General features: G+C 40.7%; 1 protein-coding gene across 1 annotated transcript in view; it reads right to left on the reverse strand.

Moving 5' to 3' along the window:
- The window catches only part of LOC308669900 (mucin-5AC-like), a 62,075-nt gene that overhangs the window by 16,019 nt on the left and 18,349 nt on the right, over positions 1-27,707 (reverse strand). Inside the window, exons 18-27 of the mRNA XM_081330898.1 lie at positions 27,056-27,295; positions 25,364-25,520; positions 24,314-24,439; positions 23,686-23,836; positions 22,315-22,361; positions 21,994-22,206; positions 9,417-20,771; positions 5,552-5,757; positions 2,202-2,373; positions 1,799-2,049 (exon numbers count right to left, since the gene is read on the reverse strand). Of these exons, the coding sequence (XP_081187024.1) occupies positions 1,799-2,049; positions 2,202-2,373; positions 5,552-5,757; positions 9,417-20,771; positions 21,994-22,206; positions 22,315-22,361; positions 23,686-23,836; positions 24,314-24,439; positions 25,364-25,520; positions 27,056-27,295 (12,918 nt within the window). The remainder of the gene's footprint in view (positions 1-1,798; positions 2,050-2,201; positions 2,374-5,551; positions 5,758-9,416; positions 20,772-21,993; positions 22,207-22,314; positions 22,362-23,685; positions 23,837-24,313; positions 24,440-25,363; positions 25,521-27,055; positions 27,296-27,707) is intronic.

Genomic DNA, 27,707 nt, shown 5'->3' on the forward strand with positions numbered 1-27,707 from the left:
GAGCAATTTTGTATCAGGAAAAAATTGATTACCCATACTTTAAAAAAAGTAATGCACCTGCATGTTAAAAATAATTATTTACACATTTTGGAGGGATTTGCTTACTCCATTTATTAAGAAATATGCATTTTAAAATAAAATTACCTTAATGTGCATGTAACCTTAGAAAATCTTATGGAGGCTGGCTCCCTCTACTGAGGTGGCTTTCCAAGGATGTAAGACATACATCTGCTAGGAAAAGCCATATGGATCTAGTTACGCTTGTGACTTATCCTAAGAGGTGCTTCAGATGAGGTGAGGTGCTTCACTAAAACAGATCCTCTTTTTTCCCAGGGATCACTGTGAACCTGAACCTGCTTTAAGAGTTTGATTGATTTTAATTATTTGTATCGTTGCACCTCTAAGCAAATCAAATAAGTAGTACATAATTCTTATTTTTTTATAATATACCATAAATATTATGTATAAAAATGCTTTGTGCACTTTTATGCAAAACTAACTTTACATGGCTAAATTTCTTAATAAAACCAATAATTAGGTATTCAGTTTAAGAAATATCAGTTCTTTCTTTTGAGATTGTTATAGACTTAAGATGAATCCATCTATGCATGTTTACAATTTGGTGTGTCTCGGCCATTACATACATTCTGAAATGGTCACGTGCCACGTCCTCCTCCTCCTCTTCTTCCTACTGCTACTACTACTAATTGCTACTACTATTATATCTTCTTTCATGATTCATAAAAGTAACCATACTAAATTCTTCAGTGTTCTTCACTGTTCTATAAATTATTTCAATCTGATTACCACTACAGATAAGTTAGCTTTTCTACCTCTTCTCTCTGCCAGATACCAGCTATCTACCTTGATGCTCCCTTGAAAGAATGAAGAATATGATATGGACTGTGATCTGGGTTACATTATAATAACATAACATGTCTTGTCATGACTTGCCCTCCCCATAAACACCCAAGAACCTTTACCCGATTTTCCAAAAATATAGGTTCTGTGCATCTCCATTCAGATCTCTAGATAAACATACTGCATCTTTAACTTCATTAATTGGTGGCTAATAGCTTAAACAAATCTCTCTATTTTCTAGACATTAATGCACGAGAATACAGCTAGTCCTCGACTTACGACCATAATTGGGCCCAAAATTTATGTTAAGTGAAACATTTGTTAAGTGAGTTTTGCTCCATTTTACAACCTTTCTTGCCTCAATTGTTAAGTAAATCATTGAAGTTGATAAGCAAGTAACCTGGTTACTAAGTGAATCTGGCTTCCTCATTGACTTTACTTGTCAGAAGGTCACAAAAGGTGATCACATGACCTTGCGACATTGCAACGGTCATAAATGTGAACCAGCTGCCAAGCATCTGAATTTTGATCACATGATCATTGGGAAGCTGCAAAAGTCGTAACTGTGAAAAACAGTCATAAGTCATGTTTTTCAGTACCGTTGTAACTTTGAATGGTCACTAAATGAACTGTTGTAAATCAAAAACTACCTACATTGCACTTCCTTATTCAGAAAAATTATTTTGAACTCAAAAGGCTTATTTCTGAATAAGCAAGCCTAGGGTTGCATAATACTAAAGGTACTTGAAGCATTTTACAGGGTGCTACTTGTGGCCTTACGTGGGAAGATTTCCATTTGCACAGGAGAAGTTCTCACCCCCCTGAAATACCTGACACATGTCCCAGATTTGTTCTAGAGAATTAGAGAATTTCCAGGAATGAGTGAAGGTTATTGTTCTGCATGTGAATGGCACTTGATCTCATTTTCAAATTTTACCTTGTTAGCTTCTTTCCCATTCAAGTATTGGTGAGTTAACACAATGACTGAAGATTTGTAGTGTATAATAATAGACTGGGGACAGGAAAGTTGATCTTCTGTATCACAATAATAATTATCAAGAAGGATTTTAAAGTTATTATATTTTGGTATAATTTGCTGCACCAATACATAAGTGCAATTGTCCAAGAAAGTGTAGTAGACTCCATCAAATGTGACAAAGTGAGGATCACCCCAGCCACTGCAAATACCTGATCAATTAGAGGAAAAACAGACAACAATTAGGACTTTAAAAAATATTGTACCCAGAGATTAATATCAACAAAATAACTCATATACTGTCAAAAGCTGATCAAACCACATTATTACCACAAAACCATTCAGAAATAACATTTGAACTTACATTCACATTCATAGTGATAACAACATCCATCCTTTGACAGAACTTTTACTGGTGGGTAGCCGTTTTCACACACAATATTCTGTACTGGTGGACACTCCACTTTACTTATCACAATGTTGTTGTTTCCTAAACAAGTTGCTTTTGTGCAATTTTCTGTCCATGTCTCACCCTCCTGGGAGTAGAAAAAAAATGTTCACAGTTTGACCCAACAAACCTCTATATATGTATTCATATATTTCATACATTAAATTATGCTTCATGGATAATAAAGAGGGAAGCTATCATTTTTGTCCTGTTTAAGTCAGATTTGACTTTTGGTTTCTATATTTTGTAACTGAATTCAGAAAAAAATCTTGATGTCAAGATCCTTACTTTCCTTTCTTTAAACAAGCTTTTTAGGAAGGAGACACTACTTGGAAAAAATATTTGCCCATCTGATGACATTCTGTTTAAGTAAGTGCCAGATATAGATAATTTGACATGATGTACAAGGTTTATTTATAATATCCTACTTCCCATTAAACACCAATTCTGCATCAGTTCAAAGCATTATTTGCAACTCTCTGAGTTGTATAACCTTTCTGTTCTTAAATGGAATGTCTCGAATTTGACATTTGTAAAGTTTTACCTCAGCATCCAAAGTTCAGAATTTTTAAAACATTCCTATCTCCTGATCAGGTTGATAAACATGAAATAGGAACCAAGCTCACAGGGCAAAGTAAACCCCAAAGAAGGAGAAACCTGGTTGTAAGATGATCCCATTCCAAAATGAGGGATAGATAGGAGGGATAGATAGATAGATAGATAGATAGATAGATAGATAGATAGATAGATAGATAGATAGATAGATAGATAGATAGATAGATAGATAGGTAGGTAGGTAGGTAGGTAGGTAGGTAGGTAGGTAGGTAGGTAGGTAGGTAGATAGAGAGATAGATAGATAGATAGATAGATAGATAGATAGATAGATAGATAGATAGATAGATAGATAGATAGATAGATAGATAAAAATCCCATATGATGCCCTTCTACCCTACTTTGTCAATGTGGGGTTGTCAGTTCTAGCTGGAAATCTCTTTCTCCCCAAGTAAGCATAAATTCTTTGCACCCCACCACCATCACCCCAGAAAAAGGGGAGCTAGTGCCAGGATTTCTTTTAAATGAAGTAATAAATACTAATTAAAAGTTACTGCCTATAAAATACAGTACTGTGTATTGTGCCAAGTCAGTCCTGACTCCTCATGATTGCCCGGACTAATCCCTGCAGTTTTTTTGGCTGGATTTTTTTTGAAGTGTTTTGCTCCTGGCTCCTTTCTAGAGCTAAGAGAGAGAGAGAGCTGGTCCAGTCACAAAGCCCAGGTGGCTTTGTGTTTAAGGCAGGATTAGAATTCACACTCTCCCAGTTTCTAGCTTGGTGCCTGTAAACATCACACTGAAATAGTTTTTAAAATAAGATATATAATATACAAGCTTAATTGAACCTCGTCCACAGTTGCCAAGTACCCAAATTGCAATCACATGAAATCAAACTGTATGAGAAATGGCTAAGAGGTAAGACAGGTTTAATAGATATTAATGATATTACTGAAGTGACATACGGCAGGAGTCTTTATGTATCTGAAGAGATGTCATAATGAAAAGGGAGTGAATTTATTCCCTATTGCTCTAGAGGGCAAAACAATTTTAAATCAATGGGTAAATTACAAGGAAGTAAATTTAGGAAACATCAAGAGAAACTTCCTGCTTTTCTGCCTGTACAAGTGTCAGCCAGCAGAAGAAGCTCTCTTGACTTTCTCCAGAAGTTTTCAATCACAGATTAGATGATCAGCTGTTATTCACTCTAATGGATCTGACACCAAGCAGGCAATTGAAGTAGATTATCTCTACATGTTCTGTTCCAATTCTATGCATCTATCCTTTTAAGTTTCTTAAAAATATGTGTAGTGGGGTAGGGTGAGCTGAAGAGACAGTATGGGGAGATGCCTGGGGGAGGAGGCAGGGGAGGCAGGTAGGAATTCAGTCTGCTGAGGCCTAGGTTGGGCAAGAAGAGTTGAATAGGCTATGAGAGGCTTCTGTGGGGCAAGCCTGAGGGGAGAAGGGAATAGGATATGAGAGGCTTCTGTGGGGCAAGCCTGAGGGAAAGAAAGGGATAGGACAGGGGAGGCTTCTGTGAGGAGGAGGAAGAAGAAGAAGAAGAAGAAGAAGAAGAAGAAGAAGAAGAAGAAGAAGAAGAAGAAGAAGAAGAAGAAGAAGAAGAAGAAGAAGAACTGACCAGCCACCTCAACACTTTCCCTGCACGTGACCTGTCTGCTAAGAGAGACTGACCATCACATCACATGACCTGTCTGCTGAGAGAGACTGACCACCACTTCATCATGTGTTCCAGCCAAGTAGAGGTGCCTAAGTGAGGGACCACTGTGGACCAGCAGCCAGCCCAAGAGGGCCAGGAGAACCTGGTCTGCAGCGGCCCTTTTGGGGGTAGCACTACATATGATATATTGGATGAGTGCATTGTGAATGGCATTTTGCAAAAGCTATCCGGGGATTTTAGAATATGCTTTAATTCTACTTCGTCTGGTTTAAAAAAACATATTTCCTAGGGGTATTATACTATATGACTTCCTGATAAAAAGCTAAATTCCATGCCTGTCACTGATGTCAGTCAGAAAAGATTTAATTAATTGGCAAAGTGTGTGGGGGTGTCTATAATCATTCTTTCAACTATACCATTACATTATAGAATAGCTTAACATGTAATTCTGTGGAGGGTGGTAGGGAAAAGGAATTGGAGAGAAAAAAGGAAAAAAGACAAATGCTTAGCACATTTTGAGTCAGTATCCTATTTGGTATATTTACTTTATCTGAATTAGCTATTCTGCATGTAGTCTTCATATTTTGCAAGCAATTATATTTTAATACAATACATTTTGCTGTACAAAATTTCTTAGTGTCAGCAAAGTGGTGTACCATGAGGGAGATAGGTGGTTCTAAAATGTGATAAATGAACAAACACTCTTCCAGGTAATAGCAACTTTTTAAAAAAATGAGATTTCACTTACTTTCTGTTCTGAAATTATAATTTGAATCAGTGCATGTTTGTTTCACATAATTCCTCATAATGCCTTGCCTTTATAGCATACTTATGACTAGAGATTTATGAAGGAAAAGAGGGATTCTGCAATTCCAGATCAGATTAGTGCCATGTGTGACATCAATCTCCAATAATCACATTTGGAATGGAAAAAGATTAACTTCTTCCCTGGGTAAAAACATCCAACATATCCCTGGAAAACACATTATACTGAAAACATGATGATAAAAGATTACAAAAAAGCAAACCAACACCCTACCTCCCGTGGTGGAATAGCATCAGGACAGCCTGATGGTGGAGTAGTACCAGCAGTAGTAGGAGTGGTGGAGACTATTGTGGGAGTTGATGTGGGTTTGGGAGTAGTTGATACACATGGCCCTTTGTATCTTTCAACGGAACATGTTCTACCACAAATGGCGAAATAAAGGCAGCCATCGCCGTCGGTTTGCCTATAAATAACTTCACCTGAAAAAATAAAATAAAAATAAAACATTTCAGTAAGATTTGAGAAAGCTATCAAGTAGGGGCATAAATAACAAACACAATGATAGAGAAAAGTCTTCCACACAAATCAAAAAGGAGAAATGCAGAATGGGTATGAATGCTGCACATCCTATCAGCCAAAGAGTGTTGGATGGTGAAGACCAGAAAAATAAGCTTTTTTTTCCCCAAGCGGTAGCCACCCTGCTTGATCCAAGGAAGCCCCTGGACCCGCAGGAAGAAAGGCTGACTGCACCTATGCTGCCAGCCAGAAGCTGCTGACCACTGGGAAAAATGACTACGGCCAAGCAAGAGCTTGGGTGAGATTATCTTTCTTATCTTTCTACAATTGAAAAACCTGTTCTGGAAAAAAGTCCCGAAAGCAAGAAATCCTCAAAGCTAAAGGGACGGGGAGGGGGGATTTTTTTACTCCTCCCTCCTGAATAGAAGCAGTGGTTTAAACCTCTGGGGGAAAATAAAGTAACTTACAACACTATTATGGAGATAATTGAGTGGGACAGAAGAAGAATACTTTGGGGAGCTTTCTTTTCACTTTTTTATTGGAAAGCATGGAAGTATAACTTTGTAAAGTTTGTAAAGTTTGCTTGGAAAAATACAAAATAGACATCTAATGACATCTAGTGGCAAAACTAAGAACTACACTTAGCCTTGCTTGCTAACCTTATCTAGATATTGTGGCTGGAGTGTCAGAACTTGGATAGAGGCATCTTACAGACTAAACCCTTTGATGTCCGTGAAATCTACAGTGCTGGAGATTGTGACTGGAAAAAGAGAAGAATCTCTTTGGGTTGCTTTTCTCTACAGGATGGATTATAATTAAAAGTACAAATTGCTTTGAAGTCATCTGACTTCCTTGGATTATAAATACAGCTTGACTTGGAATCTTGCAAGCTGCTTTGAGACAGAGTGATTCTTATTACCTCTCCTATTGGTTTGGAACTTATTGGATGACATATTTTTAATTTCAAATTGGAAAGAGACTATCAATTTTGAACTACTCGGTGGGTTATAAAGTATGATTAAAAAATTCGTGGGTGAGGAACAAAATGAGTGTCTCGAATTTAACTAAAAAAATACCCTCTGCCCCTTCCTCTGCTTCTCCAAGTCCAGTCTATCAGAGATCAATTGATACAATGCTTCAACAAGAAAAGGCTAACAACTTCCAGAAAGAGACACAAGTGACACTACAAGCAATCCAAGAGGCACTTGCCATTCATATGGTAGTTACAACGAAAAACCATGAGGAGACAAAAATGATCTTGATAAAATGAACCAAAAATTAATAATATGGACTCTCAATTTGAAAATTTTAAACAGATGGTCACAAAACAAAGGATTTCAAAAATAGAAAATTAAATCAACAGAGGTTGACCAAAAATTAGAAGACTTAAAAAATGAAAATCAGAAATTGATGCAAATAAATGGAGAATTAGATGACTCAATAGCAGTCATGGAAATGGAAAAGGCTTCTTACTTCTTAAGATTTCAAAAGATAATGGAAGACAAGGAAGAGGATCTTGTAGATCTGATAACGGAATTACCGGCTGATGCATTAGAAATCAGGAAACAGGAAATGGAAGGAGAATTAGATCAGATATACGCAAGAAGAAATAAAGTTCCTAGAGAAGTACACGTTAGATTTCTTAAAAGATCTGTAAGAGATGAGATACTGAAAAGAGTGAGAAATGACCCTTTGAAATATAAAGGAAAAGAAATTGTAGTCTTCAAACAGATGCCTAGGAAAATAGGAGAGTCCTGAAGAGAATATAAATTTTTAACCAGAAAATTAATTGAAAAAGGAGTGAACTTTAGGTGGCTGATCCCAGAAGGGATTTCAATTTATTGGGATACGAAAATATACAGACTGGACACGCCACTTAAAGCAATGGAATTCTATGACAACCATAAAGCGTTCATGGAAGGGGGTGACTTTGAATCTGGTACAGTGAGAGAAACAAAGAGACAGGAAGAGATGGTAACAGAAGGAGCAGCCAAACCAAGAGAAGAAGATGAAACTAGAAACACAAATACAGAAGAAGGGGCAGACCAAGAGAACAGAGACAGATAAGATCGACTAGAACATTAAAACGTAAATATAATTGATGGAGAAGGAAAATGGGAACCTTTCAGTGAATATATATGGACTGAACTCCCCCTTAAAAAGGAAAAAGTTTTTTACACAACTGCAAAAATTAAAAATAGATATAATTTGCCTCCAAGAAACACATATTAAGAGACAACATTATAAATTGTTAAAACAACTGAAAACTGGCAAACTCCATTTTGCATTAGCAAAACAAAAGAAAAGAGGAATAGCTCTCTATATTAAAGAAACAATGAACCCCAAACAACTTTATGCAGATGAAGAGGGAAGAATATTAACGGTGGAAATAATGCTGGACCAAAAACAGATACTGATGGTAGCAATATATGCACCAAATGATAAATAAGAAGAATTTTATCAAAAATTATATTAAAAATATTAGAATGGGAATATCAAAATTTTTGTATAATGGGAGATTTTAATGCAAATAGCAGATGGAACTTTGGACTATAAAAGCACTAAAATATGGGAGAAAGGAAGAAATATATTACCTAAAGCCTTTTCTAAAATGGCAGAAGAAATTTGTATTCAAGACATATGGAGAGAAAAAAATCCAAAAAAATTGCAATATAGATTTTATTCAAATAGACACAAATCATGGTCTAGAACTGATATAATATGGATATCCTCTGAACTTAGCACAATGATACAAGAAACAGAGATAGAAACTAATATCTGGGCAGATCATAATCCAATAAAGACGACTTGGAGAGGAGCCAAGGGAAAAAAAACCCTAAGATGTTCCCTGAACAAATCTATACTGAAAGAAAAAGAATTTATACAACTAGTGACAAAGGAAATGGACTTTCCCCCCCAAAAATAAATAAGAAAGAAGAGACATCACTTCAAAATGTGTCGGATACAGCTAAAGCATATTTTAGAGGGCTGGCTATAACCTATACTCCTAAAAAGAACAAAGAAAGAAAACAACAAAAGTTAAAGTTGAAGGAAGAATTTAGGTAAATAGAATTAGAACTATAAAAAGACCCACAAAAGAAAAAAAAAACTTAAGCAGTACTTAAAAAAAGCAGATCTACCAAAAATTTCAGAGAATATTCAAAACATATTAAATGGAAAAAATATCAATGATAGAGATAAAATAGGCCATAAAAAGGAAAAATGAGCTTTTCCCACAGTGATCCTTGTTCTATGGAATATACTCCCTCCACCTATTGAAATGGGCCCAACAATGTTAGCCTTTTGCTGGAGCCTAGAACCAGTCATTGTTCCAATACCTAAATGTGCTAAGTATTGGGGTACTAAACGTGTCAAGGTCCCAGTTTCGCCACTATAATAATAATAGGACATTTAACTAGCTACTCTGTGTAATTAATTTTGATACCTTTATTGTTTTATCAAATTGTTCTTAGGATATTTGCTGTAATAATGTTTTTTAAATGTAAGCGACCCAGAGCAATTAACGAAGATGGCTGGCTATAAAATTGAATAAGCAAATTAATACACAAAATTCCGAAATGCAGCAGACAAAAACATAACAGTTATTATAATAAACACTTACCAGGCATATAAATATTTCCACCAATTTGGCAAAAGCAATGACTTGTGCTGCTTCCAACGGTGGTGGCTGAAGATGTACTACTAGAGGTGGTTGGAGGTTCAGTTGTGGTTATTACTTCCCGTGTTGTGGTTCCAATGGGAGTGGTGGTTGAAACTGGAAAAGTGGAGCTAGAGGTGGTTGTGGGCAGTACGGTTGTTGTAGTGGTGGGTAAAGCAGTTGAGGTCACCATGGGCGTAGTGGGAGTGATAACTGTGGTGGTGCTGGGAGTTGTTTCTTTGGGGGTAGTTCTGGTGGTGGTAATCACTGTTGAGGTGGTTTCAGGTACAGTTGTGGTTATCACTTCCCGTGTCGTGGTTCCAATAGGAGTGGTGGTTGAAACTGGAAGAGTGGAGCTAGAGGTGGTGGTGGGTGGTACGGTTGTTGTTTTGCATTCGGGGTTTTCTTCACAACAAAGCACACTTACCCTAAAATTAAAGCATTGCTGAAATTTCCCAGGTTGGTTTTTATTGAGGCATACCAGTCCAACTTTGACATCACACTGAACGACTTGACCGAGCTGTTCAATGCTTAGGTCTGGGTGGTTTACAGCTTGACATCGTATATTTATAGGCTTTTCACAGAATCTGCCTCCCGCGGCTCGGATGTTGCTGTACGTTTCAAGGTCTCCTCCTTCGGGTCCAGAAGTGGGAAAGTTAACATCAAACCATTCTGACCACTGGCAGGTGACGGGAGCACATGTGGTCGTTGGTGGGGTGGTCGTAGTTAGACTTGTTGTTGGTGTGGGTACCTGGGTAGTGGTGGGTAAAGTAGTTGTGGTCACCATGGGCGTAGTGGGAGTGATAACTGTGGTGGTGGTGGGAGTTGTTTCTTTGGGGGTAGTTCTGGTGGTGGTAATCACTGTTGAGGTGGTTTCAGGTACAGTTGTGGTTATCACTTCTCGTGTCGTGGTTCCAATGGGTGTGGTGGTTGAAACTGGAAGAGTGGAGCTAGAGGTGGTGGTGGGTGGTACGGTTGTTGTTTTGCATTCGGGGTTTTCTTCACAACAAAGCACACTTATCCTAAAATTAAAGCATTGCTGAAATTTCCCAGGTTGGTTTTTATTGAGGCATACCAGTCCAACTTTGACATCACACTGAACGACTTGACCGAGCTGTTCAATGCTTAGATCTGGGTGGTTTACAGCTTGACATCGTATATTTATAGGCTTTTCACAGAATCTGCCTCCCGCGGCTCGGATATTGCTGTACGTTTCAAGGTCTCCTCCTTCGGGTCCAGAAGTGGGAAAGTCAACATCAAACCATTCTGACCACTGGCAGGTGACGGGAGCACATGTGGTCGTTGGTGGGGTGGTCGTAGTGAGACTTGTTGTTGGTGTGGGTACCTGGGTAGTGGTGGGTAAAGCAGTTGTGGTCACCATGGGCGTAGTGGGAGTGATAACTGTGGTGGTGCTGGGAGTTGTTTCTTTGGGGGTAGTTCTGGTGGTGGTAATCACTGTTGAGGTGGTTTCAGGTACAGTTGTGGTTATCACTTCTCGTGTCGTGGTTCCAATGGGAGTGGTGGTTGAAACTGGAACAGTGGAGCTAGAGGTGGTGGTGGGTGGTACGGTTGTTGTTTTGCATTCGGGGTTTTCTTCACAACAAAGCACACTTATCCTAAAATTAAAGCATTGCTGAAATTTCCCAGGTTGGTTTTTATTGAGGCATACCAGTCCAACTTTGACATCACACTGAATGACTTGACCGAGCTGTTCAATGCTTAGGTCTGGGTGGTTTACAGCTTGACATCGTATATTTATAGGCTTTTCACAGAATCTGCCTCCCGCGGCTCGGATATTGCTGTACGTTTCAAGGTCTCCTCCTTCGGGTCCAGAAGTGGGAAAGTCAACATCAAACCATTCTGACCACTGGCAGGTGACGGGAGCACATGTGGTCGTTGGTGGGGTGGTCGTAGTGAGACTTGTTGTTGGTGTGGGTACCTGGGTAGTGGTGGGTAAAGCAGTTGTGGTCACCATGGGCGTAGTGGGAGTTATAACTGTGGTGGTGGTGGGTGGTACGGTTGTTGTTTTGCATTCGGGGTTTTCTTCACAACAAAGCACACTTATCCTAAAATTAAAGCATTGCTGAAATTTCCCAGGTTGGTTTTTATTGAGGCATACCAGTCCAACTTTGACATCACACTGAACGACTTGACCGAGCTGTTCAATGCTTAGGTCTGGGTGGTTTACAGCTTGACATCGTATATTTATAGGCTTTTCACAGAATCTGCCTCCCGCGGCTCGGATATTGCTGTACGTTTCAAGGTCTCCTCCTTCGGGTCCAGAAGTGGGAAAGTCAACATCAAACCATTCTGACCACTGGCAGGTGACGGGAGCACATGTGGTCGTTGGTGGGGTGGTCGTAGTGAGACTTGTTGTTGGTGTGGGTACCTGGGTAGTGGTGGGTAAAGCAGTTGTGGTCACCATGGGCGTAGTGGGAGTGATAACTGTGGTGGTGCTGGGAGTTGTTTCTTTGGGGGTAGTTCTGGTGGTGGTAATCACTGTTGAGGTGGTTTCAGGTACAGTTGTGGTTATCACTTCTCGTGTCGTGGTTCCAATGGGAGTGGTGGTTGAAACTGGAACAGTGGAGCTAGAGGTGGTGGTGGGTGGTACGGTTGTTGTTTTGCATTCGGGGTTTTCTTCACAACAAAGCACACTTATCCTAAAATTAAAGCATTGCTGAAATTTCCCAGGTTGGTTTTTATTGAGGCATACCAGTCCAACTTTGACATCACACTGAACGACTTGACCGAGCTGTTCAATGCTTAGGTCTGGGTGGTTTACAGCTTGACATCGTATATTTATAGGCTTTTCACAGAATCTGCCTCCCGCGGCTCGGATATTGCTGTACGTTTCAAGGTCTCCTCCTTCGGGTCCAGAAGTGGGAAAGTCAACATCAAACCATTCTGACCACTGGCAGGTGACGGGAGCACATGTGGTCGTTGGTGGGGTGGTCGTAGTGAGACTTGTTGTTGGTGTGGGTACCTGGGTAGTGGTGGGTAAAGCAGTTGTGGTCACCATGGGCGTAGTGGGAGTTATAACTGTGGTGGTGGTGGGTGGTACGGTTGTTGTTTTGCATTCGGGGTTTTCTTCACAACAAAGCACACTTATCCTAAAATTAAAGCATTGCTGAAATTTCCCAGGTTGGTTTTTATTGAGGCATACCAGTCCAACTTTGACATCACACTGAACGACTTGACCGAGCTGTTCAATGCTTAGGTCTGGGTGGTTTACAGCTTGACATCGTATATTTATAGGCTTTTCACAGAATCTGCCTCCCGCGGCTCGGATATTGCTGTACGTTTCAAGGTCTCCTCCTTCGGGTCCAGAAGTGGGAAAGTCAACATCAAACCATTCTGACCACTGGCAGGTGACGGGAGCACATGTGGTCGTTGGTGGGGTGGTCGTAGTGAGACTTGTTGTTGGTGTGGGTACCTGGGTAGTGGTGGGTAAAGTAGTTGTGGTCACCATGGGCGTAGTGGGAGTGATAACTGTGGTGGTGGTGGGAGTTGTTTCTTTGGGGGTAGTTCTGGTGGTGGTAATCACTGTTGAGGTGGTTTCAGGTACAGTTGTGGTTATCACTTCCCGTGTCGTGGTTCCAATGGGAGTGGTGGTTGAAACTGGAACAGTGGAGCTAGAGGTGGTGGTGGGTGGTACGGTTGTTGTTTTGCATTCGGGGTTTTCTTCACAACAAAGCACACTTACCCTAAAATTAAAGCATTGCTGAAATTTCCCAGGTTGGTTTTTATTGAGGCATACCAGTCCAACTTTGACATCACACTGAATGACTTGACCGAGCTGTTCAATGCTTAGGTCTGGGTGGTTTACAGCTTGACATCGTATATTTATAGGCTTTTCACAGAATCTGCCTCCCGCGGCTCGGATATTGCTGTACGTTTCAAGGTCTCCTCCTTCGGGTCCAGAAGTGGGAAAGTCAACATCAAACCATTCTGACCACTGGCAGGTGACGGGAGCACATGTGGTCGTTGGTGGGGTGGTCGTAGTGAGACTTGTTGTTGGTGTGGGTACCTGGGTAGTGGTGGGTAAAGCAGTTGTGGTCACCATGGGCGTAGTGGGAGTTATAACTGTGGTGGTGGTGGGTGGTACGGTTGTTGTTTTGCATTCGGGGTTTTCTTCACAACAAAGCACACTTATCCTAAAATTAAAGCATTGCTGAAATTTCCCAGGTTGGTTTTTATTGAGGCATACCAGTCCAACTTTGACATCACACTGAACGACTTGACCGAGCTGTTCAATGCTTAGGTCTGGGTGGTTTACAGCTTGACATCGTATATTTATAGGCTTTTCACAGAATCTGCCTCCCGCGGCTCGGATATTGCTGTACGTTTCAAGGTCTCCTCCTTCGGGTCCAGAAGTGGGAAAGTCAACATCAAACCATTCTGACCACTGGCAGGTGACGGGAGCACATGTGGTCGTTGGTGGGGTGGTCGTAGTGAGACTTGTTGTTGGTGTGGGTACCTGGGTAGTGGTGGGTAAAGCAGTTGTGGTCACCATGGGCGTAGTGGGAGTGATAACTGTGGTGGTGCTGGGAGTTGTTTCTTTGGGGGTAGTTCTGGTGGTGGTAATCACTGTTGAGGTGGTTTCAGGTACAGTTGTGGTTATCACTTCTCGTGTCGTGGTTCCAATGGGAGTGGTGGTTGAAACTGGAACAGTGGAGCTAGAGGTGGTGGTGGGTGGTACGGTTGTTGTTTTGCATTCGGGGTTTTCTTCACAACAAAGCACACTTATCCTAAAATTAAAGCATTGCTGAAATTTCCCAGGTTGGTTTTTATTGAGGCATACCAGTCCAACTTTGACATCACACTGAACGACTTGACCGAGCTGTTCAATGCTTAGGTCTGGGTGGTTTACAGCTTGACATCGTATATTTATAGGCTTTTCACAGAATCTGCCTCCCGCGGCTCGGATATTGCTGTACGTTTCAAGGTCTCCTCCTTCGGGTCCAGAAGTGGGAAAGTCAACATCAAACCATTCTGACCACTGGCAGGTGACGGGAGCACATGTGGTCGTTGGTGGGGTGGTCGTAGTGAGACTTGTTGTTGGTGTGGGTACCTGGGTAGTGGTGGGTAAAGCAGTTGTGGTCACCATGGGCGTAGTGGGAGTTATAACTGTGGTGGTGGTGGGTGGTACGGTTGTTGTTTTGCATTCGGGGTTTTCTTCACAACAAAGCACACTTATCCTAAAATTAAAGCATTGCTGAAATTTCCCAGGTTGGTTTTTATTGAGGCATACCAGTCCAACTTTGACATCACACTGAACGACTTGACCGAGCTGTTCAATGCTTAGGTCTGGGTGGTTTACAGCTTGACATCGTATATTTATAGGCTTTTCACAGAATCTGCCTCCCGCGGCTCGGATATTGCTGTACGTTTCAAGGTCTCCTCCTTCGGGTCCAGAAGTGGGAAAGTCAACATCAAACCATTCTGACCACTGGCAGGTGACGGGAGCACATGTGGTCGTTGGTGGGGTGGTCGTAGTGAGACTTGTTGTTGGTGTGGGTACCTGGGTAGTGGTGGGTAAAGTAGTTGTGGTCACCATGGGCGTAGTGGGAGTGATAACTGTGGTGGTGGTGGGAGTTGTTTCTTTGGGGGTAGTTCTGGTGGTGGTAATCACTGTTGAGGTGGTTTCAGGTACAGTTGTGGTTATCACTTCCCGTGTCGTGGTTCCAATGGGAGTGGTGGTTGAAACTGGAACAGTGGAGCTAGAGGTGGTGGTGGGTGGTACGGTTGTTGTTTTGCATTCGGGGTTTTCTTCACAACAAAGCACACTTACCCTAAAATTAAAGCATTGCTGAAATTTCCCAGGTTGGTTTTTATTGAGGCATACCAGTCCAACTTTGACATCACACTGAACGACTTGACCGAGCTGTTCAATGCTTAGGTCTGGGTGGTTTACAGCTTGACATCGTATATTTATAGGCTTTTCACAGAATCTGCCTCCCGCGGCTCGGATGTTGCTGTACGTTTCAAGGTCTCCTCCTTCGGGTCCAGAAGTGGGAAAGTCAACATCAAACCATTCTGACCACTGGCAGGTGACGGGAGCACATGTGGTCGTTGGTGGGGTGGTCGTAGTGAGACTTGTTGTTGGTGTGGGTACCTGGGTAGTGGTGGGTAAAGCAGTTGTGGTCACCATGGGCGTAGTGGGAGTGATAACTGTGGTGGTGGTGGGAGTTGTTTCTTTGGGGGTAGTTCTGGTGGTGGTAATCACTGTTGAGGTGGTTTCAGGTACAGTTGTGGTTATCACTTCTCGTGTCGTGGTTCCAATGGGAGTGGTGGTTGAAACTGGAAGAGTGGAGCTAGAGGTGGTGGTGGGTGGTACGGTTGTTGTTTTGCATTCGGGGTTTTCTTCACAACAAAGCACACTTACCCTAAAATTAAAGCATTGCTGAAATTTCCCAGGTTGGTTTTTATTGAGGCATACCAGTCCAACTTTGACATCACACTGAACGACTTGACCGAGCTGTTCAATGCTTAGGTCTGGGTGGTTTACAGCTTGACATCGTATATTTATAGGCTTTTCACAGAATCTGCCTCCCGCGGCTCGGATGTTGCTGTACGTTTCAAGGTCTCCTCCTTCGGGTCCAGAAGTGGGAAAGTTAACATCAAACCATTCTGACCACTGGCAGGTGACGGGAGCACATGTGGTCGTTGGTGGGGTGGTCGTAGTTAGACTTGTTGTTGGTGTGGGTACCTGGGTAGTGGTGGGTAAAGCAGTTGTGGTCACCATGGGCGTAGTGGGAGTGATAACTGTGGTGGTGGTGGGAGTTGTTTCTTTGGGGGTAGTTCTGGTGGTGGTAATCACTGTTGAGGTGGTTTCAGGTACAGTTGTGGTTATCACTTCTCGTGTCGTGGTTCCAATGGGAGTGGTGGTTGAAACTGGAACAGTGGAGCTAGAGGTGGTGGTGGGTGGTACGGTTGTTGTTTTGCATTCGGGGTTTTCTTCACAACAAAGCACACTTATCCTAAAATTAAAGCATTGCTGAAATTTCCCAGGTTGGTTTTTATTGAGGCATACCAGTCCAACTTTGACATCACACTGAACGACTTGACCGAGCTGTTCAATGCTTAGATCTGGGTGGTTTACAGCTTGACATCGTATATTTATAGGCTTTTCACAGAATCTGCCTCCCGCGGCTCGGATATTGCTGTACGTTTCAAGGTCTCCTCCTTCGGGTCCAGAAGTGGGAAAGTCAACATCAAACCATTCTGACCACTGGCAGGTGACGGGAGCACATGTGGTCGTTGGTGGGGTGGTCGTAGTGAGACTTGTTGGTGTGGGTACCTGGGTAGTGGTGGGTAAAGCAGTTGTGGTCACCATGGGCATAGTTGGAGTGATAACTGTGGTGGTGGTGGGAGTTGTTTCTTTGGGAGTAGTTCTGGTGGTGGTAATCACTGTTGAGGTGGTTTCAGGTACAGTTGTGGTTATCACTTCTCGTGTCGTGGTTCCAATGGGTGTGGTGGTTGAAACTGGAAGAGTGGAGCTAGAGGTGGTGGTGGGTGGTACGGTTGTTGTTTTGCATTCGGGGTTTTCTTCACAACAAAGCACACTTATCCTAAAATTAAAGCATTGCTGAAATTTCCCAGGTTGGTTTTTATTGAGGCATACCAGTCCAACTTTGACATCACACTGAACGACTTGACCAAGCTGTTCAATGCTTAGGTCTGGGTGGTTTACAGCTTGACATCGTATATTTATAGGCTTTTCACAGAATCTGCCTCCCGCGGCTCGGATGTTGCTGTACGTTTCAAGGTCTCCTCCTTTGGGTCCAGAAGTGGGAAAGTTAACATCAAACCATTCTGACCACTGGCAGGTGACGGGAGCACATGTGGTCGTTGGTGGGGTGGTCGTAGTTAGACTTGTTGTTGGTGTGGGTACCTGGGTAGTGGTGGGTAAAGCAGTTGTGGTCACCATGGGCGTAGTGGGAGTGATAACTGTGGTGGTGGTGGGAGTTGTTTCTTTGGGGGTAGTTCTGGTGGTGGTAATCACTGTTGAGGTGGTTTCAGGTACAGTTGTGGTTATCACTTCTCGTGTCGTGGTTCCAATGGGAGTGGTGGTTGAAACTGGAACAGTGGAGCTAGAGGTGGTGGTGGGTGGTACGGTTGTTGTTTTGCATTCGGGGTTTTCTTCACAACAAAGCACACTTATCCTAAAATTAAAGCATTGCTGAAATTTCCCAGGTTGGTTTTTATTGAGGCATACCAGTCCAACTTTGACATCACACTGAACGACTTGACCGAGCTGTTCAATGCTTAGATCTGGGTGGTTTACAGCTTGACATCGTATATTTATAGGCTTTTCACAGAATCTGCCTCCCGCGGCTCGGATATTGCTGTACGTTTCAAGGTCTCCTCCTTCGGGTCCAGAAGTGGGAAAGTCAACATCAAACCATTCTGACCACTGGCAGGTGACGGGAGCACATGTGGTCGTTGGTGGGGTGGTCGTAGTGAGACTTGTTGTTGGTGTGGGTACCTGGGTAGTGGTGGGTAAAGCAGTTGTGGTCACCATGGGCATAGTGGGAGTGATAACTGTGGTGGTGCTGGGACTTGTTTCTTTGGGGGTAGTTCTGGTGGTGGTAATCACTGTTGAGGTGGTTTCAGGTACAGTTGTGGTTATCACTTCTCGTGTCGTGGTTCCAATGGGAGTGGTGGTTGAAACTGGAAGAGTGGAGCTAGAGGTGGTGGTGGGTGGTACGGTTGTTGTTTTGCATTCGGGGTTTTCTTCACAACAAAGCACACTTACCCTAAAATTAAAGCATTGCTGAAATTTCCCAGGTTGGTTTTTATTGAGGCATACCAGTCCAACTTTGACATCACACTGAACGACTTGACCGAGCTGTTCAATGCTTAGGTCTGGGTGGTTTACAGCTTGACATCGTATATTTATAGGCTTTTCACAGAATCTGCCTCCCGCGGCTCGGATGTTGCTGTACGTTTCAAGGTCTCCTCCTTCGGGTCCAGAAGTGGGAAAGTTAACATCAAACCATTCTGACCACTGGCAGGTGACGGGAGCACATGTGGTCGTTGGTGGGGTGGTCGTAGTGAGACTTGTTGTTGGTGTGGGTACCTGGGTAGTGGTGGGTAAAGTAGTTGTGGTCACCATGGGCGTAGTGGGAGTGATAACTGTGGTGGTGGGAGTTGTTTCTTTGGGGGTAGTTCTGGTGGTGGTAATCACTGTTGAGGTGGTTTCAGGTACAGTTGTGGTTATCACTTCCCGTGTCGTGGTTCCAATGGGAGTGGTGGTTGAAACTGGAAGAGTGGAGCTAGGGGTGGTGGTGGGTGGTACGGTTGTTGTTCTGCATTCGGGGTTTTCTTCACAACAAAGCAAACTTACCCTAAAATTAAAGCATTGCTGAAATTTCCCAGGTTGGTTTTTATTGAGGCATACCAGTCCAACTTTGACATCACACTGAACGACTTGACCAAGCTGTTCAATGCTTAGGTCTGGGTGGTTTACAGCTTGACATCGTATATTTATAGGCTTTTCACAGAATCTGCCTCCCGCGGCTCGGATGTTGCTGTACGTTTCAAGGTCTCCTCCTTCGGGTCCAGAAGTGGGAAAGTTAACATCAAACCATTCTGACCACTGGCAGGTGACGGGAGCACATGTGGTCATTGGTGGGGTGGTCGTAGTGAGACTTGTTGTTGGTGTGGGTACCTGGGTAGTGGTGGGTAAAGCAGTTGTGGTCACCATGGGTGTAGTGGGAGTGATAACTGTGGTGGTGGTGGGAGTTGTTTCTTTGGGGGTAGTTCTGGTGGTGGTAATCACTGTTGAGGTGGTTTCAGGTACAGTTGTGGTTATCACTTCCCGTGTCGTGGTTCCAATGGGAGTGGTGGTTGAAACTGGAAGAGTGGAGCTAGAGGTGGTGGTGGGAGTTGTTTCTTTGGGGGTAGTTCTGGTGGTGGTAATCACTGTTGAGGTGGTTTCAGGTACAGTTGTGGTTATCACTTCCCGTGTCGTGGTTCCAACTGGAATAGTGGTTGAAACTGGATGAGTTGAGGTAGAAGTGGTAGTTTTTGGAATGGATGTTGTTTCCACTATCTGAGGTGCTGTAGATGGCAGCTTTGTTGTTTGGTATTGTGTAAAAAATTGTTTTTCCGTTGTAGTATTTACTAATTGTGTTGTTGTTAGTACTGATGTAGGTATTTTTGTTGTTTTCAGTGATGTGATTGTTACTGTGGTTGGTTCAGATGTGGTTGACATTGTACTTTTTGTTGGAAGTAATGTTGTAGTTAGAGGAGCTGCAGTGGAACTTGGTTGCATAGTTGTAGTTGTCATTGAAAGTTTTGTAGTAGAAAGTATGGTTGTATATTTAGTAGTGGCAGGATGTAACGTAATGGTAGTTGTCTGTGGAACTGAGGTAGATGTAATTTGTGGTATTGTGATATTTGGCTTTGTTACTAAAGTTGTAGTAATGATAGTAGAAGTTGTTTGAGGTGTTGTGACCCTTGTTGAAGTTTCTGTAGGAGTGGTCAAGCATTCACTGTTGCAGCAATATACTTTAATTTGATAGTTATAACATATTTGCAGCATTCCCGACTGATCTTTATTTCTGCAAACAAATCCAAATGATATGTTGCACTGGACATTTTGGCCAATTTCATCAATAGTTTTATTAGGGAATTTCTCAGCTCTGCATTCTATATGTTCTGGGTTTTCACAGATATCTTTTCCTGTGGCTCTAATAATCTCATATGTTTCAAAATCTCCTTCATTATCCAGTGTAGGAAAATGCACATCATACCATTCTGTCCATTTGCAAATAGGTGTGCAAGTTGTTGGAGATCCACGTTCTGTGGTAGATGGGACTGTAGTGCTAGTAGGTAAAAAAGTGGTTTTTGGGGTTGTTGTTAAAATGCTAGTAGTTACTTTCGTTGTATTTGTGAAAGCAGTGGTACTTGTCAAAATAGTAGCTGGTACTGTAGTTGTTTGAACTGGAGGGACCGTGGTGGTTTCAGGTGTGGAAGGTGTAGTATAATTGCCACATGGTACAAAGCTGCAGCATAGGATTTTAATTTGATAATTGTAGCAGATCTCTGGATACTGGTCCATATTATGACAAATTAATCCAACTGTTCTGCTGCATTCTACCTTCTGGTCCAGTGTAGTTAATGGAGTATTGGGGAATTTCTCTGCTCTACATTCAACAGCTTTTGGAGTTTGGCAGACTTGGTAGCCTTTGGCTGTTAGATTGTCAAACGTTTCAAAATCTCCATCGTTGCTTCCTAAACCAGGCTCCATCCCATCATACCATGCTGACCAATGACACAGTTCCTGAACACAGACGGAGGTAGTCATGGGCACTGCAAAGATATTAGAAAGATAAATTAATATGCTTCATCCAGTTCCAATGAATATTTTCTAATAATTGTGAGCATGTAAATGGTAACCATAAACAACTATGTCTCAGAACAGTTTTTTAAGGCCTGAGACCACATGTGGTAATAGGGTCAATGGTTACACATATAGTTTCCTCCTTTTTCCTCTCAGTGGCTTTGGGAAAAAATCCTTCTTTTAGGCTCTCACAAAACCATGAGGAAACAGTGATCTTCTGCAAAGTTGTGATGGCAAACAATTACAGGAAGTCTAATCGGCTCCCCTCCCCTCATTGCTAATGGCAATGAGGAGCAATAATTTTCCGCATGGTGCCTGAGAACAAATAAGTGAGAGTGCCACTTATTTCTGAGTTATTCCTTGATTTTGTGTTAGCTTACTTGGTATTTTTAATTTCACATTACCCTCAGCACCTGCTAAGCAGAAGCACTTTTACATATTTAATATATTGAATAGATGAATATGCACAGCGAGCAATTAAAGCTTTATTTTAATATCTAAAAGTAAATTTTAAAACATGAGTGGGATTGCATTGCTTCAGCAGCAGCAGAATAAATATTCTCAGCTTAGTCTCAGACAAAATGGACAGGATTCAGAAGTCCTAATAGTTAAAATGTTTCATATGATACCATGGCATTAGGGCAAATGGTTTATTTTCCATGATATTCTTCTATGTTGCTGTAATGTAGAAATGTGTGGTACCTAATTAGATCTCCAACCTAAACTCTCTTCTCTGTAAAACAACTTTTCTCAGTACTAAAACTGGTAAGCTGTTTATAGAGTCTCCTCCACCTCATATCTATAACAGGCTGAAAAGGCCATTTTAGAAGTTTATGCATATTTTGAATATTTTTATTTCTAACTTCAGGGACTCAATATATGATAAAGTTTTTTCCCCCCTATGTCTCCGCTTAAATCTCTAACAGGAACTTTATAAGGAATTCTCAGCATTCTCATCAAACTGTTTTTGCAACTAAAGTAGATTAAATGAATCAATTTGTTTTTTAAAAAATGAAAATATCTCATTTTTCTGAATCTTTTTATCGCAGACATCATGAGTTTGCACGTTATGGACATTAACATATCATACATGCACTAAAAATGTATTAAAATTTCTATACTAATAGGGCCAACATTAATTTTGTTACATTTCATTTATTAAGGAAAAAGATAATCTATTAGAATTTGTACCTGAAGTAGTACTCGCTGGTGAAGTGGTGTTAGTAAATACAAAGACAGTAGCAGTGGGTATACTGGTAGGGGTTGTGGCACATGGAAAGATGTTCCTCTCAATTGTGCCATTTTGACTGCAAATTGCAGTGATGCACCCTCCAATGCCATCAGTTGTATTGTAGATGATCTCGCCAGGTTTGCTTATCTTTCCTTCATAGATACAGTAGCATTCTGTCATTCAAAAAAATAATAATCAATTGGTTATTAAGGTTGTTTCAATTCTCAGAATAGCTGATCCAAATAATCACAACCCACATCAAATCGACACAGTCTGCTTACCACTTTCATCATATCTGCAGTCCTCTTCACTGTCCATTGAACAATAGCTGCAAGGAAACAAATGAGCACAGGTTAAAAGGCTGTTCACCATTCTGAAAAGCACAACAGGCTAAAACAAATTTACTTATGAAAAATTGGAATAGAATCATGCAGAAACCAACACATTATTACAAGCAGATCCAATTCATTGTATGGAAATGTCCTGACAAAATTTCTGAAAAAAAAATGCTTCCTGGCAAATTCAGAATTTATAAACAGACTGACCATTTTCTTTGGGGAATTCTTATTTTCCCCTGAAATAAAATTAAGGGAATAATAAAATTATTTATTTATAAATATTTTTCCCTTAAATAAAATATTTCCCTTTAATAAAAGTAAGTTTTATTAATTATTTCAGAAAATGTGTCTCCTCACAAGACTGGTGATAGAGAAAGGGACAGGAGATCCTGTGGCCTAACTGGAACAAAATAGCTGAGTATCAAAAAAACAATCAACACGAATAAATGTCAATTTGAAATGATTTGAGCAAACTCTTAGTCTACCCTGGGATGAGACGAATACAGAGTAGAGTGCATTAACAGTATGACATTTTTTTTTCAAGAAATTGATCCTCAGAAGTGTATTTCACAATGTTGCCTGCTAATTCTTGCTCTTGTTTTATGAATCATAATGCTATTTTATGTAAGGCCTCTGCCAGATCTTTAAGTTATCTGAAAGCTTCAATTGGTACAGAATGCAGTGGTGTGAGCTGTTATGTTTACTGTCAAAATGACACCCATTGCACCTCTGTTCTGTGAGCTGCGCTGGTTGCCAGTTTGCTCCCAGTTCCAATTCAAGATGCTGCTTCTAACCTTTAAAGCCCTTTGTGGCATGGGATGGCCTATCTGAAGGACTGCCTCTCTCCACTTAAATTAGCCCACCCCATCAGATCTTGCAGAGAAGGGGTACTGCAGATAACATCAGCTAGGGATCTACACTTGATGCCTTCTCTATTGTGTCTTCTCTACTGTGGCAATTGATTAATGAGTATTTTTCCCCTCCCAAATTGGACTGGCCCCACCCCTTTTGATATTCTCAGAGGCCCTTAGGACTTGATCATGTGACCAGGCCTGCGGTTGCCAGAAAACAGGAGATTTGTCTAGATGGCTCTACTGATAAGGACACCATTTTTTTAAATCTTCCCTTTACTTATGGTTGTATTTTGTGGGTTTAGAATATGTATTACAATGTTTTTTTATATTTGTACTTGCTAGTTAAACTTCTTGCTTTATCCATTGTTGTGCATCACCCAGAGTCACCTTCGGTGAGATGGGTGGCTGTATAAATTTGATAAACAAACAAACAAACTTCGTAATCCTAGACAAGTCTTACCATGACTGACAGCTCTTTTCTGAAGGCATTTTTTCTCCTGGTTTATAATAGTTTTCTTTGTCATCAAAGCAGCCACACTTATCAAGGGTGACACAGTCCATCTCATCTTCATTAAAGTAGGGTTTATCGGCTGGACAGTTTGGATAGCACCCTACAGTAAGAAACAGAACTAATGTAAGCACCAGACAAAATGAGCAAAGTAGGCAATAAAATAGAGACGTGTGAGGAATTTTAACAAAATCTAATCTTCAAAATCTAATCTTCAAAGCTCCAAACATTTTTCAAAATTAGGTTTAAAAAATAAATGTTATGCAGACAGATCAGGTAACAGTGGGGGTTTTTTGGGGGAGAAATAACTTTTTAAGTTCAAACCAAGTATTATCTTTTATTTGTTAGCATGTGCAAAACTGCATGCATCCATAGTACTAAACTTGAATAATTCACAATTGAACAAATCATTTTTTTCATAAATTTAACACTCTGTGTATAAACAGTTACTGGAAAAATTATATCCTCACTTCTTAAACAAGTCTTGAATAGTTCCCACTATAGTAATTAGAACAATTAATGCAATTTTCAGCTTTTTTTCATTGTTGCAAATCAAAGATAGGATGCATAAATACTGTACCTTCCAAGTCATATAATTCAAGTGAACAATTATGTGGATTCCTACAGGTCTTCATGCAAGAAGAACCACAAGGCTGATAATGCCATTCACATTCTCCTTGTTTATTGTAGTAATCACAGAATAAAGCTGGAAAGAAACAAAGAGATCGAGTGAAATGTGTTTGTTTTACAAGAGATATTCCTTATGATATTCTTTAATATGATTTCTTACTTGATAACATCATAAAATAAAGATTGTTATCTTAAAATAAGTGCCCTTGAACTTAATACTATGAGAGGACATCTCCTTTTGTTCCATATGGACTTGTTTTGGAGGAACTCCAACTAAAATCAGCAGCAGTTACTTCTGTGAGATGGGTAGTCAGTAGTATAATGCTGAATGGCATCCACAGAATCTGATATATATTCATACAATTTGTAAGCTAAAATGGCTTAAATCTTTTGGGAATCCTTAAGTCTCGTGAGATTTCATACTTTTCACTGAACTCATTGTCTCATGGATAGCAAACAGGACTTTGGACTGAATATTCTTTGAATCTGATAGTGGGGGCAAGGGAAATTCTACTCCATTATACACTGGAACAGTCACAACTTGTTCAAGAATTATTAGTCTGTTTCCAAATGTTCTCCTGCATTTACTCTTCTCATCTCACCTTAGTCATATGACATAGGTATATCTTCCTTAGCAATCTAGCAAGGCTTTCTTAGTTTAAGGACACATCTGATCATAGCCATTCTAGCCATGTAGTAGCACCATGGTTCAACAAATTTCAACCTTAACTTAAAGTAATTCGAAATATTTAGGGACTCTGAGATGGAGATACAAGTTTGCAGTAAAGATGTGAAACACTAAATGTAACCATCAGCCCTGAGAGGTAATACATTCAGCTTTTACAGCATTTGCATGCATTCAAAAGACTCAGCCTAAGTCCAATGATGATGATTTTGTGGTATAAAAAATCCTGTTTGGTGTGGTCCTGAGAAATGAACAAATTATAACCAAGTTCTACTCCTTATTCCCACCTTCAACCTTCCTGTGAAATGTACTCACGACAGATGGATGGAGTTCTCCAAGAGATGCATACGCCAGCCTCCTGACATGCCTGTGCATATGCAGCTACAGCTGTACAGAAGCATTCACAGTCTCCTCCAGTGTCACAAGCACAGGCATCAGATACACACGCTTCATAATATTTAGTTGGTTCAACCTGGTAGGAAAATAATGGACCTAATTCAGTGTGTGCCTTAGTTTGGGTTGATGAATTTGGTAAAGGGTGGGGAGATATTTTCTCCCAGTTGCCATTCTTATCTTTCCAACCAAATCCTTCTGGAGAATTGACAGTATTGATCAGTATTCTTTCTTTCATTTGTACAGTACCATTTGTTGTATTATGCCCAACTGTATGGACAAATCAATTTGTTGTAGTTATGAAAGCAGTAGTTTTGGGATGCAACTAGTAGACATGAAACAATTATGAATCATCTGTCATTAGCAATAGACCAGGATGCAATTTGCAATTAAACAAAAAGGTATTCTATAAATCTATTAAGGAACAGTTCACATGCAACAATTATTGGATATGTTACTATCAAGGATACAAAGCTGAACCATAGTGGGATCTGTTTTTGATTTCCTCCTGTAGAAATTATTGACTTAATTATCGATTTAAATGGTTGCAGTGACCAAGGCAATGTATGCATTGCAAAAATGGAGATAATATTTTTAGCTGCCCATCAGTAAGGCAATGTAATGCTACTTAGACATAAAAGGATTAAAGGTTAGGTTATGAAAAAAATATTCAGGGGATTTAGCCTAGGTTTAGAGCAAGATTATGTATTGATTAGATCCACCATTAATGCTTCATATTAGAGAGCATCCAGAAATGTGTTTCAGTTATTAATATTCCCAAATGCTTTGGGGAGATGTCATTTAGGATTAATTAAAAAAGAATGTAGACATACTTTTAGCACTGCTAAAAGTTTGTGAAAGCAATATTTACAATATCCACTTCATAATATACCACCAAGATCTATTAGCAACCATATTTAATGCCCCCTCCTGCTACCATGTCAGGTTTGCTAAAGAATAAGCAGAGCCTGAGATTAGAGAGTTGGTAGAAAAAGGACCCCAGTTACAAAGGAATCCTTGTCTGAGAATTACAAAATGCTGGAACAAGGTTTTATTTATTTTTGTAATCCTTGGAAAGCCAGAATGACAGCATCTCCTTACAGTTGCTTGGGTTGTGGCTATTATATATTGATCTAAGCAATTACATGCATACAGTAGACCTTGATTTATGAACCCAACTGAGCCCAACATTTCTGTTGCTAAGCAAGGTGGTTGTTAAGTGACTTTTGCCTCATTTTACGATCTTTCTTGCCATAGTTGTTAAGTGAATCACTGCAGTTGTTAAGTGAATCATGCAGTCATTAAAGTGATTCTGGCTTCTCCCATCTACTTTGCTTGTCAGAAGCAAGCTGGGAAGATTACAAATGATGACATGATCCTGGGACACAGCAACTGTTGGAAATACATGCCAGTTGCCAAGTGTCTGACTATTGATGGTGTGACTATGGGGATGTTGTAATGGTCGTAAGCATGAAAAATGGTCATAAGTCACTTATTTTCAGTGATGTTGTAACTTTGGTCACTAAACAAACCCTTGTAAGTCAAGGATTACCTGTATTGGATAAAGTGTGTTCAAATGTCCTCTATAGTCTTCTGAAATGGATCTGTTCCTACCTGAGGATGGCAGAGAGCAAATGTCTTGCTGTTAATGATGCTACATTGCCTCTGTGCCCAGGAACTCCTATAGGGATTTGCAGAACAAGGATCCCTGCTGCTTGGGACATCTGGACAAGTGGGAGAAACTTTCCAGCTGTTACCAAACTCCAGGACATCTCCTACTACAGACTGGCTCCTGGTGGTAAAATCATTGATGTCATTGCCATCATAGTTTCCACAAAGGCCACAGACCTGACCCTGGAGAAGGGAAAAGCACAAACAAATTGAAAACTGGAGAGAGGTTCTACCTTTAGAGACCTAACCATTTTAATGCTGAAGAATATGCAGTTCCTCGGGGACCTTTAAGTATGTTTTTGTGAAGGATTTCTCACACATAGTTTGAACTCATGTACACAAAATTGTATATGTTAAAGATCAACCCAAGTCTAGGAATGCTCAATGTGGATTCAAAAAATGATTAGGCATCTATGAAACCAATACGTTTTTATTTACACTGGAACAGCATTATGTTTCATAGCAATGAAATAGACATGCCCATCTCCCGCTAACGCCAATTTATTCCAAAAATTATTTCAAGAATTGATTTTTTTTCTTGAAAAGCATCAAAGGTTGCCCCTCTGAGAATGTATATCCTCAAAAGCTGTTTGAG

Source organism: Vipera berus (genome assembly GCF_964194415.1).
Source record: "Vipera berus genome assembly, chromosome: 1".
Classification (NCBI taxonomy): Eukaryota; Metazoa; Chordata; class Lepidosauria; order Squamata; family Viperidae; genus Vipera; species Vipera berus.